The 21172-nt window shown below is 36.7% G+C and overlaps 1 protein-coding gene across 2 annotated transcripts; it reads right to left on the reverse strand.

Annotated features, from left to right (window-relative positions):
* Window positions 1–785: 785 nt before the first annotated feature.
* LOC121959349 (uncharacterized) lies at window positions 786–21080 on the reverse strand. Of its 2 annotated transcripts, none has more exons than XM_088069766.1 (17): window positions 20983–21080; window positions 17548–17610; window positions 17148–17180; window positions 16872–17048; window positions 15870–16021; window positions 15675–15764; window positions 15341–15407; window positions 14680–14843; window positions 9584–9677; window positions 9477–9506; window positions 9199–9375; window positions 8061–8212; window positions 7876–7965; window positions 5958–6080; window positions 5808–5877; window positions 5552–5715; window positions 786–1704 (listed from the first exon to the last, which is right to left on the reverse strand). In XM_088069766.1, the coding sequence occupies exons 2-17, from the start codon at window positions 17600–17602 to the stop codon at window positions 1546–1548; spliced, it is 1797 nt and encodes a 598-aa protein (XP_087925892.1). In that variant the 5' UTR covers window positions 17603–17610; window positions 20983–21080; the 3' UTR covers window positions 786–1545. The 2 variants fall into 2 exon arrangements, with proteins under 2 accessions (XP_087925892.1, XP_087925893.1); XM_088069767.1 differs by lacking the exon at window positions 20983–21080 and adding an exon at window positions 18004–18149.
* Between the last annotated feature and the right edge of the window lie 92 nt (window positions 21081–21172).

A 21172-nucleotide genomic window follows, 5' to 3' on the forward strand; every position in this document is an offset into this window, starting at 1 on the left:
GAATCAGAAAACGGTTGGGCCAACCATGCGTCATGTTTTTTTTCTGTTCACGTGTGGTGTCAAGTTAACTCCGGTCACACGTGAGCTACCCGAAGCCTTGCCCATGTCGAGTGTTAATCTGCTGTAAACGGATTTATTTTTGATCACGTGGTGGCAGAAAAACATCAACACAAGCTGACAGATCAACATCTACCATCATATCACGTGCTTATCAATGGCAAACACGTCAGCTAACAAATTCCGACTTTTATACAAACAGCGGAAGTAAAGTAACATTCAGATTTAATCAGTCTCTGGCTACCTGATGAAAATCCAATATTCAGTGTAGTCTTCTTAAGCTTGCTGTAGTAGATGTTTTTTGTTTTTCAGCTGGTCAGCTGCTAACTTTAGAAAATGCTCAGTGTTCGGCAGGTATTGTACAGCTGGTATTAAGAGCTTGTTTGTTAGAAACAGTATATAAACATTGAGTATTGCATCTGACACAGACTCATACCCTCTTCATTTGACTATAAAACAAAATGCACATTAAGCTAAAAGGGGCTAAGAAGTTGCACAGAGATTGGTGAAGGTTTTATAATTTTACATTAATCTTTTGTCTAAAGCAACAAGTGCACTGGACTTAACTTCAACTGTACTAACTGTCTGGATTATAGATTCTTATACATTTTTTACTCTTAAAAGGTGTTAGTCTTAGCTTATACTGAAAAGTACTTCACTCAAAGTAATTGTACCATTTAAAAACCTCACTAACAACTTTAAAAGTGTAAAAAAAAAAAAAAGATACATTTCTTTTTAGAAATTTTATTTACTGTAACAGATTTTATTGTACAGCACCATGTTATGTGGCGGTGCTGTTTGATTTTCTTATCCTGAGTGATTTACTGCTGCGTAACAATGAGAAAGTGACACAAAGTAACACAATTCATGCAAGCATTTCACACTCAAACAGTACTAATACAATTATTTATTTTTAAATTTAAGTGGTTAAATACAGTACACACTCAACCAATCAAAGCACAAGAACACTCACTGAAATAAATTAGTGAAATTTCTTTTTGCCTATTCTTTTTAGCATAATTAGTGGTTTTGCATAGCATACAATCTTGCACAACCTGAGATTTAACTGATTGTTTTAAGTACTGCTTTACACAATCGGTTTGGACTCACTCTATATCTTTGAAATCTTGCCACTGTTATGATTTCTACCATTGTAGTTGAATTTTACATGGAAGAATAGTCAAAACAACATTATTAAAACTGCTGCACGGTTGACAAAGTGCCTGATAACACTCTATAGTTTAATTAAACAGATTCAATTGGAAAATAAAACTTCCCTTGACAGTCTATAGTTACCAAAACCTTGATTCATGAGATTATACAGTATGAATCCAGACTAAAAATGTAATGTAAATTAAATCCCCAACGATGTACCTATTACCAAGTATTTTGCGAACATATTGAAATGATAATCTGAACAGTGCAAGACCAGTCATTAGTGCAATATACTTCTTTAAAGCAATTAGCTAAGCTTCTCACAAGGGCAAGTTAGATGAAAAGGGCACAGAGAGACGCCAGCAGCAGAACTCGTATGATGGGACCAGAGGCACTGGATGCTGATTTGGTGGTGTAGACTTTCCTGCTGTGAAGAGACTGTGTAGACCGAAACACATTCTGATATCCGGCGTATTGTGGGAACTTCACCATCTGATGAGGTTAAAGACAATATTAGCTCTCATTTAGACAGATTTAACTAAGATCTATTTTTTTTACTTAAAGTGATTGTGTGTGGATTTTGAAGTGGGTCTGTATGAGATATGTATAGTCAGTATATTCACATACAGTAGCTGGTGGTCAGCAGACACCCCACAGCTCATTGTTGTGCTGTATAAAGGGAGTGATATCAAAACATATGGCTAAAATATGTTTTGATGTTAACCTCTATGGGGTTTCTGCAAACAGGGAGTATGCTGACAGCCAGCAACTGAATTTAATACATTAACATAAGTACCTCGTGCACTTAAAATATCCCGAGCTATGACTTCAAATATCCAATTAAATTTTACTGCTTTATTTGAAAATTACATCCCTGCACTCCTTAACCTGTTTTAGCAGTATAACCTCGTGTGATGGTAAAGGCAGTCATGCACACATAACATGTGTTACCAAGAGAAAACACCTACAATTAGGAACTTTTCAAAAAGATGCCATTAAGTATTGATGGCATACTTGGGTTAAGGTTGCATTCAAGCCTATAAATGCATTGATCCACTAAATATCACAATATTGTATATTGCAACATTTGTTATTATCAATGGCAATGTACAGGTTTGGTATGTCTTATTTTTTTGTGGCATGGTGTCATTTGAAAAAAAAAAATGTCATTAGGCTGCTTGCAAATTAGGCTATCAGTGTAATTTAGCCAGTCAAAGTTAAGGGTGTAGGACCAGATAGAAACAGAATTAGAGTAGAACATACATTCCCAATCAAATCAGCGCAGCAGTCATTGCAAACTTTGTAGTGGGCTAACTTCTGTATAACCTTACATATTTAACAAAGCAACTGGCGAGACAAGTCAGGTGACTTGACCAATCGAGCAATGGAGTCCCAACATTTTCAAATAAATAGTCCATTGCTTTCAAAATATTGCTGTAACTGCTTGTCCTCGTAAGGGTAGTGGGGGGGCTGGAGCCTATCCCAGCTGCCATTGGGCAAGAAGATGGGTACACTCAGGACACCAGAGTATCACACACCTACAGGCAATTTAGAGTCACCAATTAACCTGACTTGCTTGTCTTTGGACTGTGGGAGGAAGCCGGAGAACCCAGAGAGAATCCACGCAGGTACAGGGAGAACATGCAAACTCCACACAGAACAGCCCCCCTGCCCAAGGTCATTATTATCATTATTATCATTATTATCATTATTATCATTATTATCATTATTATCATTATTATCATTATTACTGTAAGATACTCTTTGCTGTGATATATTGGCATTGAGAACAACGGTGTTAACACCAGTGCCAACATTTAATTTAGAGAGATAAAATATGTCTCTGCTGCTTATTACGCAATCCATCATGAGTCAGGTAAACCTCCAGTGTTTCTGCTGAACTGCATTTTTTAAGTCACGTAGTCACATGTTTATCTCCTCTACCTCTATCCTTAAAACAATCATACCGAGAGCCAACAGCAGCTGATTTAACTGATAACAGCTATTTTAATCAACGCAGGGGAATCGTCCGCATTCTCAAAAGGTACACATATAAGTACACAGATAAGTTTAAATGTTATTGCTTTGAACCCCAGAATTTGAAATCAAACAATTTCTGATGTTTAGGGGTGACTTCTGGTTTTTCTCACATCCATAATCAACAGAACCCTCTGTGGTAGATATACTAACACAACCACCACCAAGGATTATTTTTTTGCAGGGCCAGAGTTAAATGTTCTAGACTTTTCTGATATTAATCAAACTAAACTTGTCCAATAATCCAGACTGAAAGCAACAAAGCCTGAAGCACAAGTGAGAGGTAAAGATGGAGATCTAGCATAGCATTAACAAGGAAGATACAAAGTGTCTGGTAGTGATGTTTGACCCATAGACGTAAGCTGGCAGTGACTGTTTAGAATAACACCAAACAGCCACAACATCAAAACACCTGGCAGGTGAAATGAATACCATTGATCATCTCATTTCAGCGCAATGCTCTGCCAGGAAACTTTGGTTCCTTTAAAATTTTCGAGATCCCAGTTTGAATTGGCATCTGTGGGATGTGCTTGTACCCCAGAGGTCCTGCATCCATGCCTCAACAGGTCACAGCCAAGTCCGATTCATAGTTATCCCTTTTCCACAGACATGTAACCTGTTCAGTTCTGGTTCCTGCACCGAGTTTTGAACCATTCAGTGTATTTTTAAGAATACATTGGTTTTTGAACCTGAAACGGTGGTTGTCAGTTGTAACTGAAAAACAAAAGGTTTTCCTTGACCTAAAATGCAATAAAGGAGAAGAACATGCAGTGGTCTGACTAATAATTATTTGTTGCATAGTTTTTGAGTAAAAAGAAATATGTTTGAAAATGTAACAAAAGTTTGCAGGTAACCAATGTAATCTACAATTTTACTACTACTGTTTTTCCTTTTTTTTCCTTTACTACTACTACTACTACTACTACTACTACTACTACTACTACTACTACTACTACTACTACTACTACTACTACTACTACTACCATTTCCACTCAAAACTGGTGGAAAGGCAGGCTGGTTTGATAGATAGCACCACGGTTCCAAGAATCCTGAATGTCACAGATTCAAGAACCAGAGATAATTTGGTGGAAAAGGGGTAGGAAAGGCATATCAAGACAACCTGTGGACAAGGGACCTCAGGTGGTGTCCTATGGTGTCTGGCTCCAGGGCACTGGCAGAGGATTTTGGTTGGTTGCAAGCTGGCACAGCACATGGATGCTTAATAACTTTGGCTTCTGAAGAATTTGGAAACCAGGTTGTTGCCTTGAGCTCTTGTTCACTTTACTCAGGACTTTCTTAAATAATTTTTGAAATGTGGCATGGCTCATTGACCCACTGGGAGGGTAAATGCCATCAGGGAGGGCAGTTGCTATGAGATTGTGGACTTTGGTCTGTAACAGTGTTTGGGTGGGTATTGTGTGTTAAGTGGTAACCACATGAATGCCAGGACCTAAACATTTCCCTGCAGGACATTGCATTGGAATGGGATGATCAATGTTTTTCACTTCACCAGTCAGTACAATTACATTGTGTTAGAAAGAGTCGAATTATTGCATAACTAAAACTAGAATCTTAAAATACACGTAAACGAGGACGTCTGACTGAAATTGTACTAATTGTATTTCTTAAAGCAAAGTAAAACACCTAGATAATGTGGTTGGGGGCCAATTCAATCTTTCATGTTTATGCTATAACTAGACTTGAACTGGCCTAGGCATTTTGCGCATGCTCTATAGTTCCCATGCCAGGCTTTGACCGGAAGAAGAAGGGAAGAAAATAAAACAAGACAAAGGTATCAACATGGCGAATGCCACACCTTTTGGATGACAAGGTGACACAATTTATGCTGTGTCAGCTAAAGTAAAGCAAAGAGTACATTCAAAATGTACGGCGCCAAAAAGTTATCTATGTTTTTAAGATTCGACATGCAACCCATTTGCTTCCTAACTCGTTTGGTATGTGATGTAAAAAGTCTACCGGGAAAAGGTTCCGTAGCAGCTGGCTGAAAGGGGGCATATTGACACCTACCATGGGAGAGTCGGGCATATTTTTGTCCTAAATTGATTCTCTCACGGTGCCTGTATACTTGGACAAGAACTGTAGTCCAATTAAACAGCCTAACTGAGCTTTAATGGTAGCTCAACTAAACTGTGCATGTAAACATACTGAGTGGTTTTAATGTTGTTGAAGATCAGTGGACATTTGAATAGTATTGTCGTGAGCAATGCTAATATACTTTTATATTCAACTGTATTCAATTAAGCCATACCACATAAACACAAGGATGATGAGTACTACATACCAGGTTATTGTCCATCCTGACAGACTCTTTAAAGACTGTCCAAACCACCACTTCGTCACATGTTGGGGTGGTTAAGGAGCCATTATAGCGGTAGTAAGCAGCTCGGTTCACTTTGCCAAGCAGGTCATCAATGGAGATCTCTTCTGTGACATTAACTTTTGAGCCTGGATCGATGCAAAAAAAAAACAAAAAAAAAAACACAGATGTTGTTTGCTGCGTTTTTAATGTTACAGACAACAAAACAATGTGCACTCACTGATCTTCTGAAGAGCTGAAAAGTAGTTGGTCAGTTTTTTCCAGGCATCCATGTCAGACGTGGAAGGTGTCTACAGAGACAGCCAAGTTTTAGGAGCACTTGACTATGGAGCAATACAATCATCTGGTTTAGGAGATCTACATCACTTACCTCTTGATGTCCTGAACTTCCTCCTGAACTGCCCCCCGAATGGCCTCCTGAACTGCCTCCCGAATGGCCTCCTGAACTGCCTCCCGAATGGCCTCCTGAACTGCTTTTCTGGTCAACTGTAGGCTGGAAAAAAGACAAAAAGAAAAAAGCTGTTTACACAACAGGGCAATTTCTTAACAACATCAAATTTAGACTGGAGAGAGCCATTTGTGCCGTGAAACATGATACATAGGGTTGTATTCAAGATTCAAAGATTCAAAGATTCAGAGTGTTTATTGTCATATGCACAGTATGGAAACATGTTTCCTTGTGCAATGAAATTCTTACTTTTCTTTGCCACAGAATGCCTAAAAAACGTTTAGCAAATATAAAAGAAATATGAAATAGAAATTTAAAAAATTTAAAAATGTACAATAGAAGAAATTTAGAAATTTACAATAGAAGTAGAAAGAACAGTGCAAATAAAACAGTACAGTGCAAATTTGAACAGTGCAATTGTGCATGTGCAAATGGAATAGTAAACTGTCATGTACAGTTATGACTGTATCTGTATCTGACCTGTATGGTGAAAAAAGTAGTGATTAAGCATTTTTATTGTCCTATAACATTAGGCATGGCAGGTGTACATCTGTGCAGAGATATTATTGGCATAAAATTCTTAGTGATGACTTAAAGCACCTACTGTCATTCTTATCTCTCAGGTGAAGTGCCGATATGTTGCAGAATGTAACATCACCTGCCGAGTGACTGACAAACTATCTTAGCACCCATTTTACTCCCTTTCATAACTGTGCTACTTTTCAGTGCATTGCAGACTTTGCCTTGACTACTGTCTGTCAAGTGTCAAATGTCATACTGTGTTGATGGGTAACATTCCTGCATATCATGACCCGACTCAAGTGAACAAATTTTTACAACTTTTGTCCCACTTATTTACAGCTTCACATGCCCCGAGGCTGTCACTCAAAGCGGAAACAATTGTATTCCAGTCAATTGTTAGTCATGATGACAGTTAGTAAAACGACTTTAACCTACTTTTCATGTAGCTAAAATATATGAACTATGTACGTGTATAGTACGTGTACTATATAATTATCTCCACCAGATAAAAGGCTAGAGGAGAACATGCATTGTGTCGTGTGTGTGTGTGCGTGTGTGTGTGTGTGTGTGTCTGTCTGTCTGCAGCTAATCTTGCAAAGTACTACACCACTCAGTCTTGTATTTTGTGTGCATGACTGTATTCTTCTGGTTAGGGGAAATAAGTTTTCTGGGATCATCTGACATCAAGCCATACCTTCTCTGTTGCAGGCCACATTTTGGCCTTTGTCATGGCTCAAAAACTGACATTGATAAGTGGAGCTTTTTGCTTGTCCAATTTTGTAGACTTACACATTTGGTTAATTTGGTCATTTTTCCTTAATATTCTTAATATTTGTGCTTGTACCTTCAGTAGGAAGCCTTTGTAGGTGGATGATTTTGTGTTTATTGTTATTTTCTACTTTCTTGTGTGTAAAGTACAGACAGAGTTAATACTATTAAATCCAGTCAAGTTACGAATAACACGGATAAAAGATTTCTGACTGTTTTATTAGCTAAAAATACAGCTTACCTTTATCCTCATAATTAAATTCTATCTATATTTCACATACAGTGCCTGTTAGCAGAAACATTTGGTGCTCTGTGCAACATACCTTGGCTCCTTTAAAAAAATGATGAGGTGTATAAATTATTTTTAGTTTCTGAGACACTTTTCAAAAACCCTGTGTGTCACATCTGCTTGACTTACAAGAATTGTGCAGAAAAGTTAAGTGGCAGCAATTATCCAGGGTGGCCGACTGGCTGCCTTGTGGAGATCTACTGAATGCACTGTTCTAGTTGTTATACAGTAGGCATTTGGATCTTATGCACCAAATGTTACCTCAATAAAGAATCCCAGCACTGCCAGACCAGTAGGAGTCTGCTTTGCCTCATCCAGAGTTAAGTCCTTCCTCTTGTTCACTATGTGCATCTGGACAGACACAATAATGACATTTAGTACACCCAGACAAAATTATATTATAATAGATAAGAATGCTTTCAATACAGCACAGTAGTTTTAACAACCTCCATTGGGAATCTCTTTGAATTCATTGTGTGCTCTGAGCCATCAGAGTTATGCGACATTCCCCAATGAAAGTGGAGCTGAAGGGTGGAGTAAACGTATCCCAAACCTCCTTCTGAGACCTCCACCACACCGTCCTTCAGTACACATTTCACTGGGAGTTGAGAGAGAACAGAAAAAGATGTCAATTGCTTTTTACAGATTAATTTAATTAATTAGGTAAGAAGCAAATATATATATAAAAAAAAAAACAAAACTAGATATAGTGCCATGTGGTTGTATGCCTTCATGCAACAGTCAAGTTGCACTTACAGTTTACATCCATGTCTAAAAAAAAATGGATGCTTCACACATATCTTTCCCCCAGCAGCGCAGAGGATCTCTATAGTCAGCACAGTTTCAAGGTGGGCAACCAACGCGCTTGAGTATCAAACAAAAACATGTTTTACAAGGCCACAGTGACCTTAACCTTTGACCTTTAACCACCAGATTCTAATAATTTAATTCTCTTATCCAAGTGGATGTTTGCACCAAATTTGAGGAAACTCCCTCAAATCCATCTTGCATTTATTCAGACATGCTAACATCAGGGGAAAATGTAATCTTGGTTGCCAGTGTTGTTAATTTTTCCCTGATTTTGGATCAGATTCCTGTGGGAACATGTCAGGTTGTGAAAATCTTGGTTTAGAAGTTTTTATTTACGATCTTTCACTGTAGAAAGTGTGGCTACACACTGTCAGTCATTTCCTCAGCTGCAATAATGGTGTGTAGCGGAGTAGAGTAATAGATACCCAAAAAAACTAACCAATCAAAGTAGACTGGGCTTTTTTGAGAGGGGGAATTAAAGACACAGGCACTAAAAAAGAGTGTCTCAGAGAGAGGGTGAAAACAGGTGTTTCAACACAGACAGTAGTAGGACAGTAGAAGTGTTTTTTGAACAGTAAAAATAATTAACAGATCCAGTAGGAACCCAAAATACAAGCATGAAAGTGAAAATATTTGACAGTATAATAGTGCCCCTTAAAGCTTTAGATTTGTCTTAAGATTATTATAATAATCAATAATATTAGCCATAGCTAAATAAATCTAAGTCAGTTTAAGTAATTTTACAGAAACAGTCCATAATATGAAATAACAAACCTGTGTGGCCTGTGTTAGTGCAGTATTTGAAGGCATGTTTGTCGTCAAACTTCTTAAAGGCAAAGTTAACAAGATGCTCATCAACTTCAGCTTTTTCTGTCTCAATGTTGATGGGTGACTGACGTTCCCCGGCACAGCTGGAGTTAGGCAGGACAGGCCAAAATGACTGATTGTAGACTGATGGTAGAGAGAAAAACCAAAGTTTCAGACAAAATCCTACAACACCATCACTTTGAAACGGTCATCAGATTTTTATGTATAAGTTCACTGATACTTACAACAGTGATCATCGTAGCACCACGGAGGACCTAAGAATAGAAAAACAGTCATATTTAATGTGCCATAAATATTATGAGTCATATGTGCAAGTGATTTTCCAACTCACTAGTTGCAGGGGAAGCAAACACAGGACGTCCATTTGTATTTTGTATGGGCCGATAAACATCGCTGAATCCTGTCTTCATGGAAAAGTGTCGAATCTAAGAACAGAGCGAATTTCAAGAATTATTGCCATGCAGTCAGACTTGGGTGTGTTAAGCTATTTGTTGCTAATGTAGCCTCAAGCACAGCTCTCGAGTGTCCTACAATAGTCTGGAAAAGTCACTTCTTTCAGACACCACGCCTGCAAATTATCTTAATGCTTTAAATTTTTAGCATTCAAACCCAACTAATGCAGAATCAAGTTGACATTTTAGGCACTTTTATATTAAATTTAAGGTGTGCTGACCAATTTAGGTCATCAGCTCATGCATTGAGTAACTTTACAACTAAATGTTCTACCTGAAGAGTTGCGAGGAGTTGCCAGTGAATTAAAGTATTTTTTCTCAGTCTACAACTGCTGCTAGAGGCTGCAAAAAAAATCATTTCCTTTATGATTAGAGGACAGTGGTTAAAACCAGCGACAGCTCTGCCCTGAGCACACAGTGTTTTCTGCTGACCAGTGAATGGACTGCAGTGTTCCTAGCGCCACCTCTTAGTACCATATCTGTGTGTGGAGATGGTTTTAAAAAAGGTACAAAAAGGTAGCATCTACAACTTTTCACAATAGAAATGCAAAAAAAAAAAAAAACGTGTGTACCGAACTTGCAAGGTACCTCAAGGGTTTTCTGAGGATAAATTAAGTTAAAAACCATAAAGATTATTAATTCACACTGTAAAAAAATGGAATAACAATGCAAACATAATCAGTGCTGCAATAAATTCTTCTTGAATGAATAGGTTAATTCTTTCAAATCTGTCAAAAAGCTGTCGTTGCCACTCCATTTTATTTCCTGATATACTTTTGGCACATTTAACATGTATTCAAACAGAATTCTTTCTGTTCACTTTCTACCTGTTTTAGGTGTTTTACAGTCTAGTATGCCTGAAGTTCAGGTGAAAGAGTCATGCACCTGCTGAGCCACCTGACACACAGACAGATCGACCTGTCTATCACCGAATGCCGATGGCTGTCAGGTAGATAAGACAGAGAAAGATTACATGTTTCATTCTGCAGCATATATTTGACTCTTTTCTTCCCTACAGTCACATGTAGCTTGCCCACGTTTTCTCTTGTTGAGTCAACAGAATATAAATCAACACGATTATCAAACACGATTATCAAAACAGGACGCCAGCATGTACCAGTATTTCCAGGCACAATGTTCTCTGGTGACATTTGCCTGCATCTATCGCTGGCCGCTGTTTGTGATTCCATTTGCAATACATCAGGGCATTTTTTACTGATACAGGTGTACAGAGTCAGTAAGCAATGTACATTCTGTCTACATTCTTCTCTCATCCATACACCAAGGAATGCACAGTTATACGTAAGAAGCTTCCTGTCCAGTATTTCTTACACAACTCTGATTGGCCACACCGATGGTAAAAGGCAGAGGGAGACTTTAATTACACTTTTAAATGCCTTAGGGCAGACAGGCTGACAACACGAAAACACTGCCAGCAACACATCATAACCTCTATTGACAGATTTGCTATCGTGAGAATTCAATGATAATAAAAGTTTACTCTGTGCTTACTGATCAAAATATGAGCTGAACCCTTATGGCCTTTTGAGGTATAAAAAAGAATACAATCGGCCTGGGTTTGTCGAATTCGGTGTGGGTCTTTAAATCACATGTCATAGGTCTTTAAAGGCCATTTGACTTGGCCTTGTCCCAGTTTTAGAAAGATGGCTCAGTCTTTCATTTCTCGATTGGTTGAGGCCACACCTGCAGGAGTATCGGTGAGTTACCTTCAAAGAACGAGTATTGAATGAAGATGGATACTTTTATTCAGCTCCTCTAGTAGAAAACTAAGGAAAATTTTCACTCATGAAATTCACCTCTGTAATGCAGTTTGGTTATTTTAATATTTTATTAATATTGGTTATGGTTAGGGTTAGGGATTGTTGCTAAATTGTATTGATAATTCTGTTGTGACAAATCAGTTGCTGCCTGGATTATATTCAGAGAAAATGTAACTGAGTTAAAGTAACATTTATGTAACACACTGGATTAGCTTGGACTGTGACTCCAAAACCTTGTTTGTGTCCAAACTCTTCTTTGGTTTATAACAACAAAAGTTCTTTGGATAAGACAATAGGGAAAGATCAAGGCTTTAGTTAAATGTTAACAAACAAGATAAAGTGAACATAACATTTTTTGTCAGTAAAGATGTGGTTGTTATGGCCACTTTCAACATCTTTTCAACTTGCCAGGTTTATAGAAAAATGTATTGGCCACTGGCCAAAAGCAAGAGCTATTGTGTTGTATTGTTAAGATAGAAAATGGTTCTAGGAACTAAAGCTTCCTGAACTGAATTGCCTTTGTCCACATGCCGCTGTCTCTGCCTGTGTGTTTTTTGTTATGTCACTTACTGACTCCCTGCACAGATTGTCACTCTAAATATGTTTACTCTTCTGCTAATTATGTGGCTCAAGGAACATGTACGCTTTGTGCTACCGAGTTAGCTGCTAACAAGAGTCTGTACTTCGTTGCAGCTCGTTCGCCTTTTTAGTGTGGAGGAGGGATTCTGTGAGGATGGCTCAAATGCATCAAAGATGATGCTTTTTGGTTCTCCCAAAATATTCTGGACAGAGAAATGATGAAAAACAGGTCATCAGTCCAACTTCGGAATGCAGTATTACACAGTTCCCAGTCTTTCGACATGTTTTCAAAAGGAATTTTCTAACATTTATAATGTGTTCAAAAAGAGGTACTTGATCTAGCTTTACCAGACATTAAAGAGCACATTTACCTCACGAAGAATAAAACAGCTTAAGTAATAAATTACATCCTAAGTTTTCAATATAAAGTTTGAAAACATTTTCATTAGAAACAGTGTTTTCCACAGAATCAGAATCTATGCCTGGCGGTGGCCCTCCTTTTAACATCTTGTGATCTCTCTCTAAATTCTGTGAATGCAGTGCAGGCAAAACTCATGAGAAGTTTTTATCGCTCAGCAGCAGCTAAAGTCATGGCGTGGATAATTGATCAGTTAATCCGGTCAGAGCTGATCAGATTGATGTGCAAGAGGAGGAGCAGAGTGCAAAGTGAGTGAATGCAAACTCTTAGACTCAGCACAATAAACAGATTCACTCCCACTGCACCTGATGTTTTACTACTTTGTGTGTTACAATACTCTGCACTCCAAGAGTGTGGAGCAATTAGTAACTAAAAGGTATATATAATAGCACTCATAATTAATGGTTCAGCTCCAAAAATAGAAAATGTATTCATTGTGGCAGATGTTTTGACTATGCCGATCTACCACAAAACAATGAATGTGAGTGAAACCCTGAAACATCTGGCAGGCCAAGTTTTGGGAAATAATATAAAACAAATATAAAACAAATTCAGCCTATTGTAAATCTACTAATACTTTTTTGTAGGGTCCTACACCTTAAAATATGTAGGCATTGTGTATTTAAAAACATTGGAAATACTTTAAGATGTAAAAGAAAGCCTTCCTGTCTGTATTTTAATTTTATTTTTTTTAAATAAAATTAAGAGAATGAAATTATAACTTAAGAGGGTTGTTTATTAATTATTTATTATTATTATTATTATTATTATTATTATTATTATTATTATTATTATTATTATTATTATTATTATTATTATTATTTCATTTTTGGGAATTAAACTGAGAAATGGGTTTAGTGCTGAGTTGAAACTTTGTTGCTCCCTGTTGAGTTTTTAAAAGGCCTTAAAATGTAAAATGATTACTATAATTGACGATTTATCAAAGTATTAATTGGGGAACCTCATTTATAGTACATATATTTTTATTCAACTCATTTATTTTCTTTCTTTAGTATTGTTGTTATTCTGGGTTATGCCTTAGGTCGATATGGGATAGGAAAAAATAAGCCTTAGGATTCAGCTTATTCCTTTTTTAGTTATTGACTGAGAAAATTTGTTTGAAAAAAAATCATTTATCATTGATATTTGTATATTTATTACATAAATATAAATTAATGTGTGGCATGATAGTATTACATGGGGCATTATCAATCTACTTGATAACCACAACCAAAGGTACAGGTCACTCATCAGTATCATAAATTACTTTTGATCCTTAATTACATTAAATATCAGATACTTTAAGACTTTTGCTTAAGTAATATACTGATAGGTGATTTTAACTTCTACTAAAGTTATTTTCCGGTCAGATACTTTTACTTGATTATGCCTTTCAGATACTTCATCCATCAAGGCTTTGGGGAGGTGGATGGGGTCCAACAAGCACAGGACTTTCACCCAGGAAGCCGGTGTTTGTGTCCCTTGTAAAACTAAAAGTCAATGTTGAGTTATTTTAGAGGGAGTCAAAATCAAGGAGCTGTTAGTCATTTGTTAATCTTATCCTAACCCTAGCAAACAAACTAAAATATGCCATGGTAAAAGATACTTTGGGGTTAAGGTTAAGTTTTAGGGGTTTTTTTGCAAAATGAGATGTAATTCACTTGCCAGTTTCACATAAAACTAAATGGTTCTAAGATAAACCAAGTTTGAGTTGCAAAATTATCTTTTAAATTGACGATTGTCAAATGCTTAATTCAAGGCACAATTCAAGCAGGATCAAACAATGTTTCTTGCTGTTTACTACTTCATCCATGTGTATCTATTTTTCGTCAGTCACTTGCAGTTTGTCATAAAGTTTGAGGAGACAAGGCTTGTCATCAAAAGAAGATGAAATGTATCCTATAATTTCAATGTGCATGCAGCAATTGCCTTAATCAGCTGGAAGCAGGTGGGTTATGACAAGTCAAGTATCACAGGAGTTAAGTTTAAAAAAATGTTTTTCTTTATGTTGAAATGTATTAAGAGACCCAAAATGAACTCTGTTGCATTGCATTTTGTTCTTAACTTTCTTTGTTTTTGAGTTTATGTAATCTGGCTGCTGTTACACTGCAAATCTATGCACTTTAAATAGTTGAAAGGCCCTCACATTCCTCTCTGTGCTTGAGAGGAACATGTTGACTAAACATGGCCAACTCACCAGATTTTTGTTGATGATGATTGGCTCTTGAAAGATGGTCCACACGACCGCTTCGTTGCACATGGGGGTGGTCAGGGAGCCCATGTACCGATAGAACTTTGTGAGGTCCACATTTCCAATGAGGTCGTTAATAGATATGTCATGGCTGACAGGAACTTCAGTGTCTGTGAAAATCAACAAAAAGAAAACACTAATTAAATTTAAGTGTTGTGGATTTAAATGCCCCAAAATGTTAACATATGGTGTGATGCCATCTGTATGATAAAGGGAATGTGCATTATTCACCATTTCAACTACTCGGTAAAAAATATTGTTTACCTCAACTAAACCACACCTACCTCAGTTACTGTCCTAAATAACTTTACAATTATAATGTGACCTTCAAAACAAAAGCACACAGACTGAAGGAAGGTCACAAAAATTACTCTTACATAAATATATGTTGGCGCTGACTCAAGTGCTTCTTCAAAATGCACATGCTCTGAATGGCATGACATTTGATGTTTCTCATTGTATAAAATATTTTAAGCATTAAGGTGTGGCAACTTATGTTTATGCTTTCGTGCCATGAGAACAAAGTGCAAAGCAGGTGAGATCACTTGTTGATGCCAAGGTGTCAACTTGCTGCATTGCAATAACAATACAAGAGACAAACACCCACCTATTTCTTGTGTTATGGTAGATGTGAGTTTGCTCCACGCTTCTGACGTGCCCTCATCATCGGTTGCCTTTAGGGAGAGGACATAATTACACTTACAATACCAGTTTGTCATATGCAAATTAACTCTCCTTCACTGGTAATGTACACAAATTTAAGTGCAACACATTTTGTGTTTTGCTCCCATGTTTCAGAAGTTCAAATTAAAAAACACTTTTCATACACTCCGTAGATATATTTTTTCTCAAATTTTGGCCAAAAAAATCTGTTTTAGTGAGAATTGGTTAGCAATTTTAACACTTTTCAGTAAGCTAATCATTTCAAGTGTGGGGCATACATTTATGAAAAACCCAAGAACAGCAATTCCCTCTGGATCCGCTACAGCCTGCGTCACGTTAAGGCCTTTCCTCAGACTGACAATGTGCATCTGCAAGATTACATGACTTGGTGAGATAAAAGCAAGGTAAAACAAAGGAGTTCATAAAGATGAGATGCATGTCGTCTATAGTGAATGAAAAAAAAAATACTGCACCTCCATTGGATATCTTTGGCCATCAATGGTGTGCTCTGAACCAGGCTGATATTCTGTGTCTCCCCAATGAAAGTGAAATTGAATTGTAGAGTATGTTCCATTCAGTCCACCTCCACTCACTTCAACTTCATTGTCCTTCAAAACGCATTTCACTAAAGATGGAGAGGTGTGCTTATGTAGTTACAGTGCGCTAAAATAGAAGTTAAACAATTGCTTTGCGCCAAGCAAAAAGCTGCAGCGCTGAAAAATTAAGCTAATACAAGTGTCAGAACTGCAGTTCCTCTCATGACCATCAAAAGTTGTTACTAGTAAACTGTGACTTATTTGTGATCACCTTAAAGAGAATTTAAGCCTAACAATTCTTTTAAAAAGTGCACTTTAAAATCATTAAGTTATACCTCAGTGTACTAAAACTAAATATACTAGTTCTACAAAACTAGAAGAGGTCTTCCAATGTACTAATAAAAAGTGTAGGCTACTTTATTAGAAGTGTATTGTAAAATGTATCTTAGTTAAATCATCCAATGTTTTGAAGTTGTTTGTAATGTACTATCATGTACTATTTTTGTGTATCTAAATATAATTACAAAAGGTGCAATTTATTTTATTGAGTTTTATTTTAAGCTGTATTTCAATGTATTTTTAAAAAGTATACTAAACGGCAAACACTTATAATCAAGTTAACTTTTGAAAAAAAAAAAAATCTTCAAGTCCTTTGTAATGCACTATTAACGTGATTTATCAAAGTTGACTTTGATTTTAACATTATTAGAAGTGTGTTGAGTGTAGTTCCACTTTGGAAAAGTATGATAAATTGCAAAAATTTCCAGTGGTTATTTAGTATACTTATGAAATTCATTTTTCTAAAAGTGTATTGTAGTAGGCTTACTGTTACACGTAAAGTACTTTCCTAATTTAGTTTTAACACTTGTAAAAAAAAAAAAAAGTACTTGATTTCAAATATAGTAGGGTTTCAGTATTCAGAAGTTTCAGTTTGTGTACCTGTATGTCCATTGTTTGTGATGTTCTTAATGGCAGTTGGAGAGGAGAAGTTGACGAAGGTAAAGTTATGCAGGTTAGGGTCAGTCTGAACATAGTGGGTGTCTATATTAATAGGAGACTGCCTTTTTTCTCCACAGAAAGCACCAGAGATGTCTCCCCAGTGGCTCGGAGTGTGCTCTGTGAAAGTTAGAGGAGCTCTTAATGTCACACACTAATGCAGATTGATGATGGTTTGATCTAAATCATTCAATAAGCGAGGCGTCCTTCTGTACTTACCGCAGCGAGTATAGCACCATTCACTTTCAGCAGCTGAAACAGAATTACAGTCAATACAACAGTGACATCAAATGTGGCTTTATTAGCATAATGTAGCCTAATGAAAGACTGCCCTGTCGGGGAAATATTGGTTAAAACTTTACTCACGTAAATATAAAAACATTATGTTTCCTCTCCAGTTTTTTAGAGGGTTTTTTTGTATGTCCATATTTCTGTTTAGTATACAGCAGTGGGTCACAGGTTCCATCTTAATGTAACTCGTGATTGTGAACATGTAAGGCTACAACTTCATCATAAATATCAGAAAGTAGTTTTTTTCACATTGTGGCTTGTATCAACACACAGTGGAAGCAGAAATGAATAAACCTTATCAGTACAAACACACATTTATTCTACTCACCACATTTTACCAAAGCACCCAAACTCAGGCACAGCAAAAGAGAGGAGAGATGCATGCTTCTTCCTTCAAAAAAGGAAAGCGGTCATTAACCATAAGTTCTTGCATGGATTAATAGTAATTTCACAGCATCTTGAAACAGAGGAAACCTCTCTATACAAACCTCAGTGATATCTAGATACTTTATAATGAAAGGAATAGAGAAGAATATCAATATGAATTCTGGAGCCTCTGGTCTGAAAACTGAGTCATCCAACCCATTAACATGAGTCAGACACTGACTTGAAATCCATTTTAGTGCAGTAAGCAGCGAAATAAACCGAAGTAATACCATCAAAAGATGTGTGATACTGACTGGTTGGAAACTTTATCTTATATAATGTGGAAGCAAATGTGTCCAATTGTGGAGAAAAGAATGCCACGATAATTCATGTGTCAAAGTTTGATAAATCAGCCTACCTTACTGTCCAGACCTGATGTCCTTGAGAATTAAAAAATAGTTACAATGGAGGTGTCATGCTAAAAAAAATGTCAATTCCCAAACGAGCACCTCAATGAGCAGAAGGTGAAAAAGTGACCGAGTGTGCATCTGGTCAGTCATATAGAGTGGGAGGGACATTCAATGAAAGGGGGGCTAACTGAGTAAACAACACTAAGTGTGGAGGAGACGTGTAACATGACTAAAGGTGTCTTTGCATGGAATTCCAATCAAAATACAGGTGTCTAGAGCCAATGAGCTGGAAAAATGTGTGTGTGTGTGTGTGTGTGTGTGTGTGTGTGTGTGTGTGTGTGTGTGTGTGTGTGTGTGTGTGTGTGTGTATGTATGCATGTGTGTGTGTTTGAGAGGGTGTTAGACAGCTAAATGCTCCATACATACTAAAAAAAATAATCTTGGTTTATATTCCAAGCCTTATTTTGATATAAAATTGAAAGTCAAGATGAAATTAAAACTTTTCAACACTTTAAGATCACATCTCCAATTATATTGTGTATGGACTTTACATGTTAGCCAAAAAAAACCCCAACATTTTCAAGGATGTATGATAATATTTGCACATCATCAGTATCAGCCAAAAACTAAAACTAAAAAACTTCATTTTACTTATGCAACAAAATACTGTAAAATGTTTATTTTTTGACAGATTTTCAGGAACATTTCTTCAAAAAAAATAACATGTTTTAAAACAATGCCCTTTGCACACCAAGTCAGTATTTTTTGTAGCCCTATGCAGTTTTTTAATCCGTCATCTGATAAAAATCATTAAAACAGAACCTTGCATCCCAAGTTTGACATGTTTCGCTCAAATTGTTCACTTCATATTATAAGACAAGATGGACATATATCCTTACTTCTTTGTTTAGCAACTTTCGAAAGGCCTTTGATGGATAAAAAATAAAGCAGAAAACGAAACCTGTTCTGAAATCTTTAAAGACGGATTAAAGTTTTGCAGTCAGTGTGCAAACATGCAATATGAGGTCGTATTCATTTTTAAATGTGTGACAATTTTGAATGGAAAATTTGGATTTGGTAATCAGTGGCAGATTAGGACAAGTCATGACACCACTATCCTTGGAAAAAAAAGACTTATATACATTAGACACTGGCGAAACACCTTTTTTTTTTGTATTGGGTATGCAGCCTGGTCTCCCAGGGCATCAAAATACGGGGCACCCTTTAGCGTCTTTATGAGACGCACAGGGCTTTCAACCAACACTTATGTGAAGCCATTTATGTCATTATTAGACATTCAGCACAACAGATGGAGTATAAAGAGCATTAAAAGTTCACATAGGGTCAGTGGTATAATGTATCTAACTAATAATATTTTTTTAGAGTATCTGTACTTTGCCTGAGTTTTTACATTTCAGTCAACTTTCCTTTTCACTCTACTACATTTCCCCAAAGTATTTTATTTACATACTAGAAATGAAGGAAGAAAGGGAAGGGACAGATGTATGAATGAAGGAATGGGAGGGAAAGAAAAACTAGAATTTGATTTTTTATATCCTTTATAAAGTAGTAAAGTAGTATAAAGACCTTGTTTCTCATCAAGTGAAATGTACACTCAGTTTTAAGATGGTGTATGCGAGAAGAAATACTGAGAAATAAGCTTCATACATCTTAAACACTAACATATATTTGTGCTTTTACTTTCAATATTTAAGTACATTTAATATCATAAAATTACTTTTTGATACTTAATTACATTAAATATCAGATACTTTAAGACTTTTACTCAAGTAATATTCTGATAGGTGACGTTAACTTCTACCAAAGTTATTTTCTGGTCAGATACTTTTACTCGATTATGCCTTTCAGATACTTCATCCACCAAGGCTTTGGGGAAGTGGATGGGGTCCAACAAGCACAGGACTTTGACAGAGGAGGCCGGTGTTTGTGTCCCTTGTAAAACTAAAAGTCAGTGTTGAGGTATTTTAACGGGAGTCATAATCAAAGGAGCTGTTAGTCACTTGTTAATCTTAACCATAGCAAATGAACTGAAATATGCCATGGTAACAGCTACGTTGGGGTTGTTTATGAGGTTTTGTTTATGAGGCAGTTTCACAAAAAACTAAAATGGTTTTAAGATAAACCAAGTTTCAGTTTCTTTTAAATTGACAATTGTCAAATGCTTAATTCAAGGCACAATTCAAGGATCAAAAATGTTTCTTGCTGTTTACTTCGTTTTTTTCTTGTTTTTTTTTAAAAACAAGGTCCATTGAGGAGGGACTTTAAACTGACTGACTTCTGGCAGATGTAAGTTTACCATGAAATATTGACACTTAGGACAATCGCTTTTTCTTGACCGAGAGTCAAATGTCTTTTTACCTGGCAATATTTATTGTAATTGTCAATGTGTTTACGCACACACACACACATACACATGACCTAAATGAACTGACACAACAGGTTTCCTGCCCTGTACCGCATCCTCACGCACACCACCATACCTCAGTACAGGAAGCCTTATCTGTGTTGATACTTCTCAAAAAATAACATACATCTCTCACCTTCCACGTTACAAAACAACAACAAAGATGAGTTGACGGACAAGTTAATGGTATGTTGATTGACATAAGAGTATGGCAGTGTGGTTTAAGAGGAATGCAGTGTGTATGGATGAATTGACAGGAGACATTTATATGAGAACAGTCAACATTATTCACAGAGGATGGAATGTCCTTTTACTTCATATCTTCTACAAGTTCAGAAGGTTAGCGGTAAGATGCATTAAGAAGAGGATAATGGCTTCATGATATTACTATATAAAGTCAATTGGCACTATTTTACTATCATAAGGTCAAAATTTCGCCAGCACAAAGCTCTGTCTCTGTCTGTGTTGATTCAACAACACGCTCAATTGATTTTTCCTCTTTTTTTTTGTCAAGTCACTGAGGAAGAACTTTGTTTTATCTTGACACAAGACAGAAACTCACCAGAAATCCTCCCTGCAGGCTGTTGAAGAGCTCAGAGAGTTTGCTCACACACTTTGCTTCACCTGAGCAGCAGCTGGAGCTCATTTATTAATCAGCGTGTGATTGGCTGGACATTTGACTTCATGGTATTCTGTCAAGTTGTGGAGGTCACGAATCTTTTTAAGCAGCACTTCAGAAAACACAAGTGTCA

Source organism: Plectropomus leopardus, chromosome 19, assembly GCF_026936395.1.
Source record: "Plectropomus leopardus strain MGB_pleo_1.0 chromosome 19, ASM2693639v1, whole genome shotgun sequence".
In the NCBI taxonomy this organism is placed as follows: domain Eukaryota; kingdom Metazoa; phylum Chordata; class Actinopteri; order Perciformes; family Serranidae; genus Plectropomus; species Plectropomus leopardus.

Coding starts and splice junctions, on each gene's coding strand:
- LOC121959349 (XM_088069766.1), bottom strand. CDS start 17,602: ATGCATCTCTCCTCTCTTTTGCTGTGCCTGAGTTTGGGTGCTTTGGTA. Junction 6,081..7,875: donor TGCTGGGATTCTTTATTGAG/GTAACATTTGGT, acceptor TCTTTTTTCCAG/CCTACAGTTGACCAGAAAAG. Junction 1,705..5,551: donor TCAGGATGGACAATAACCTG/GTATGTAGTACT, acceptor TAACCTCATCAG/ATGGTGAAGTTCCCACAATA.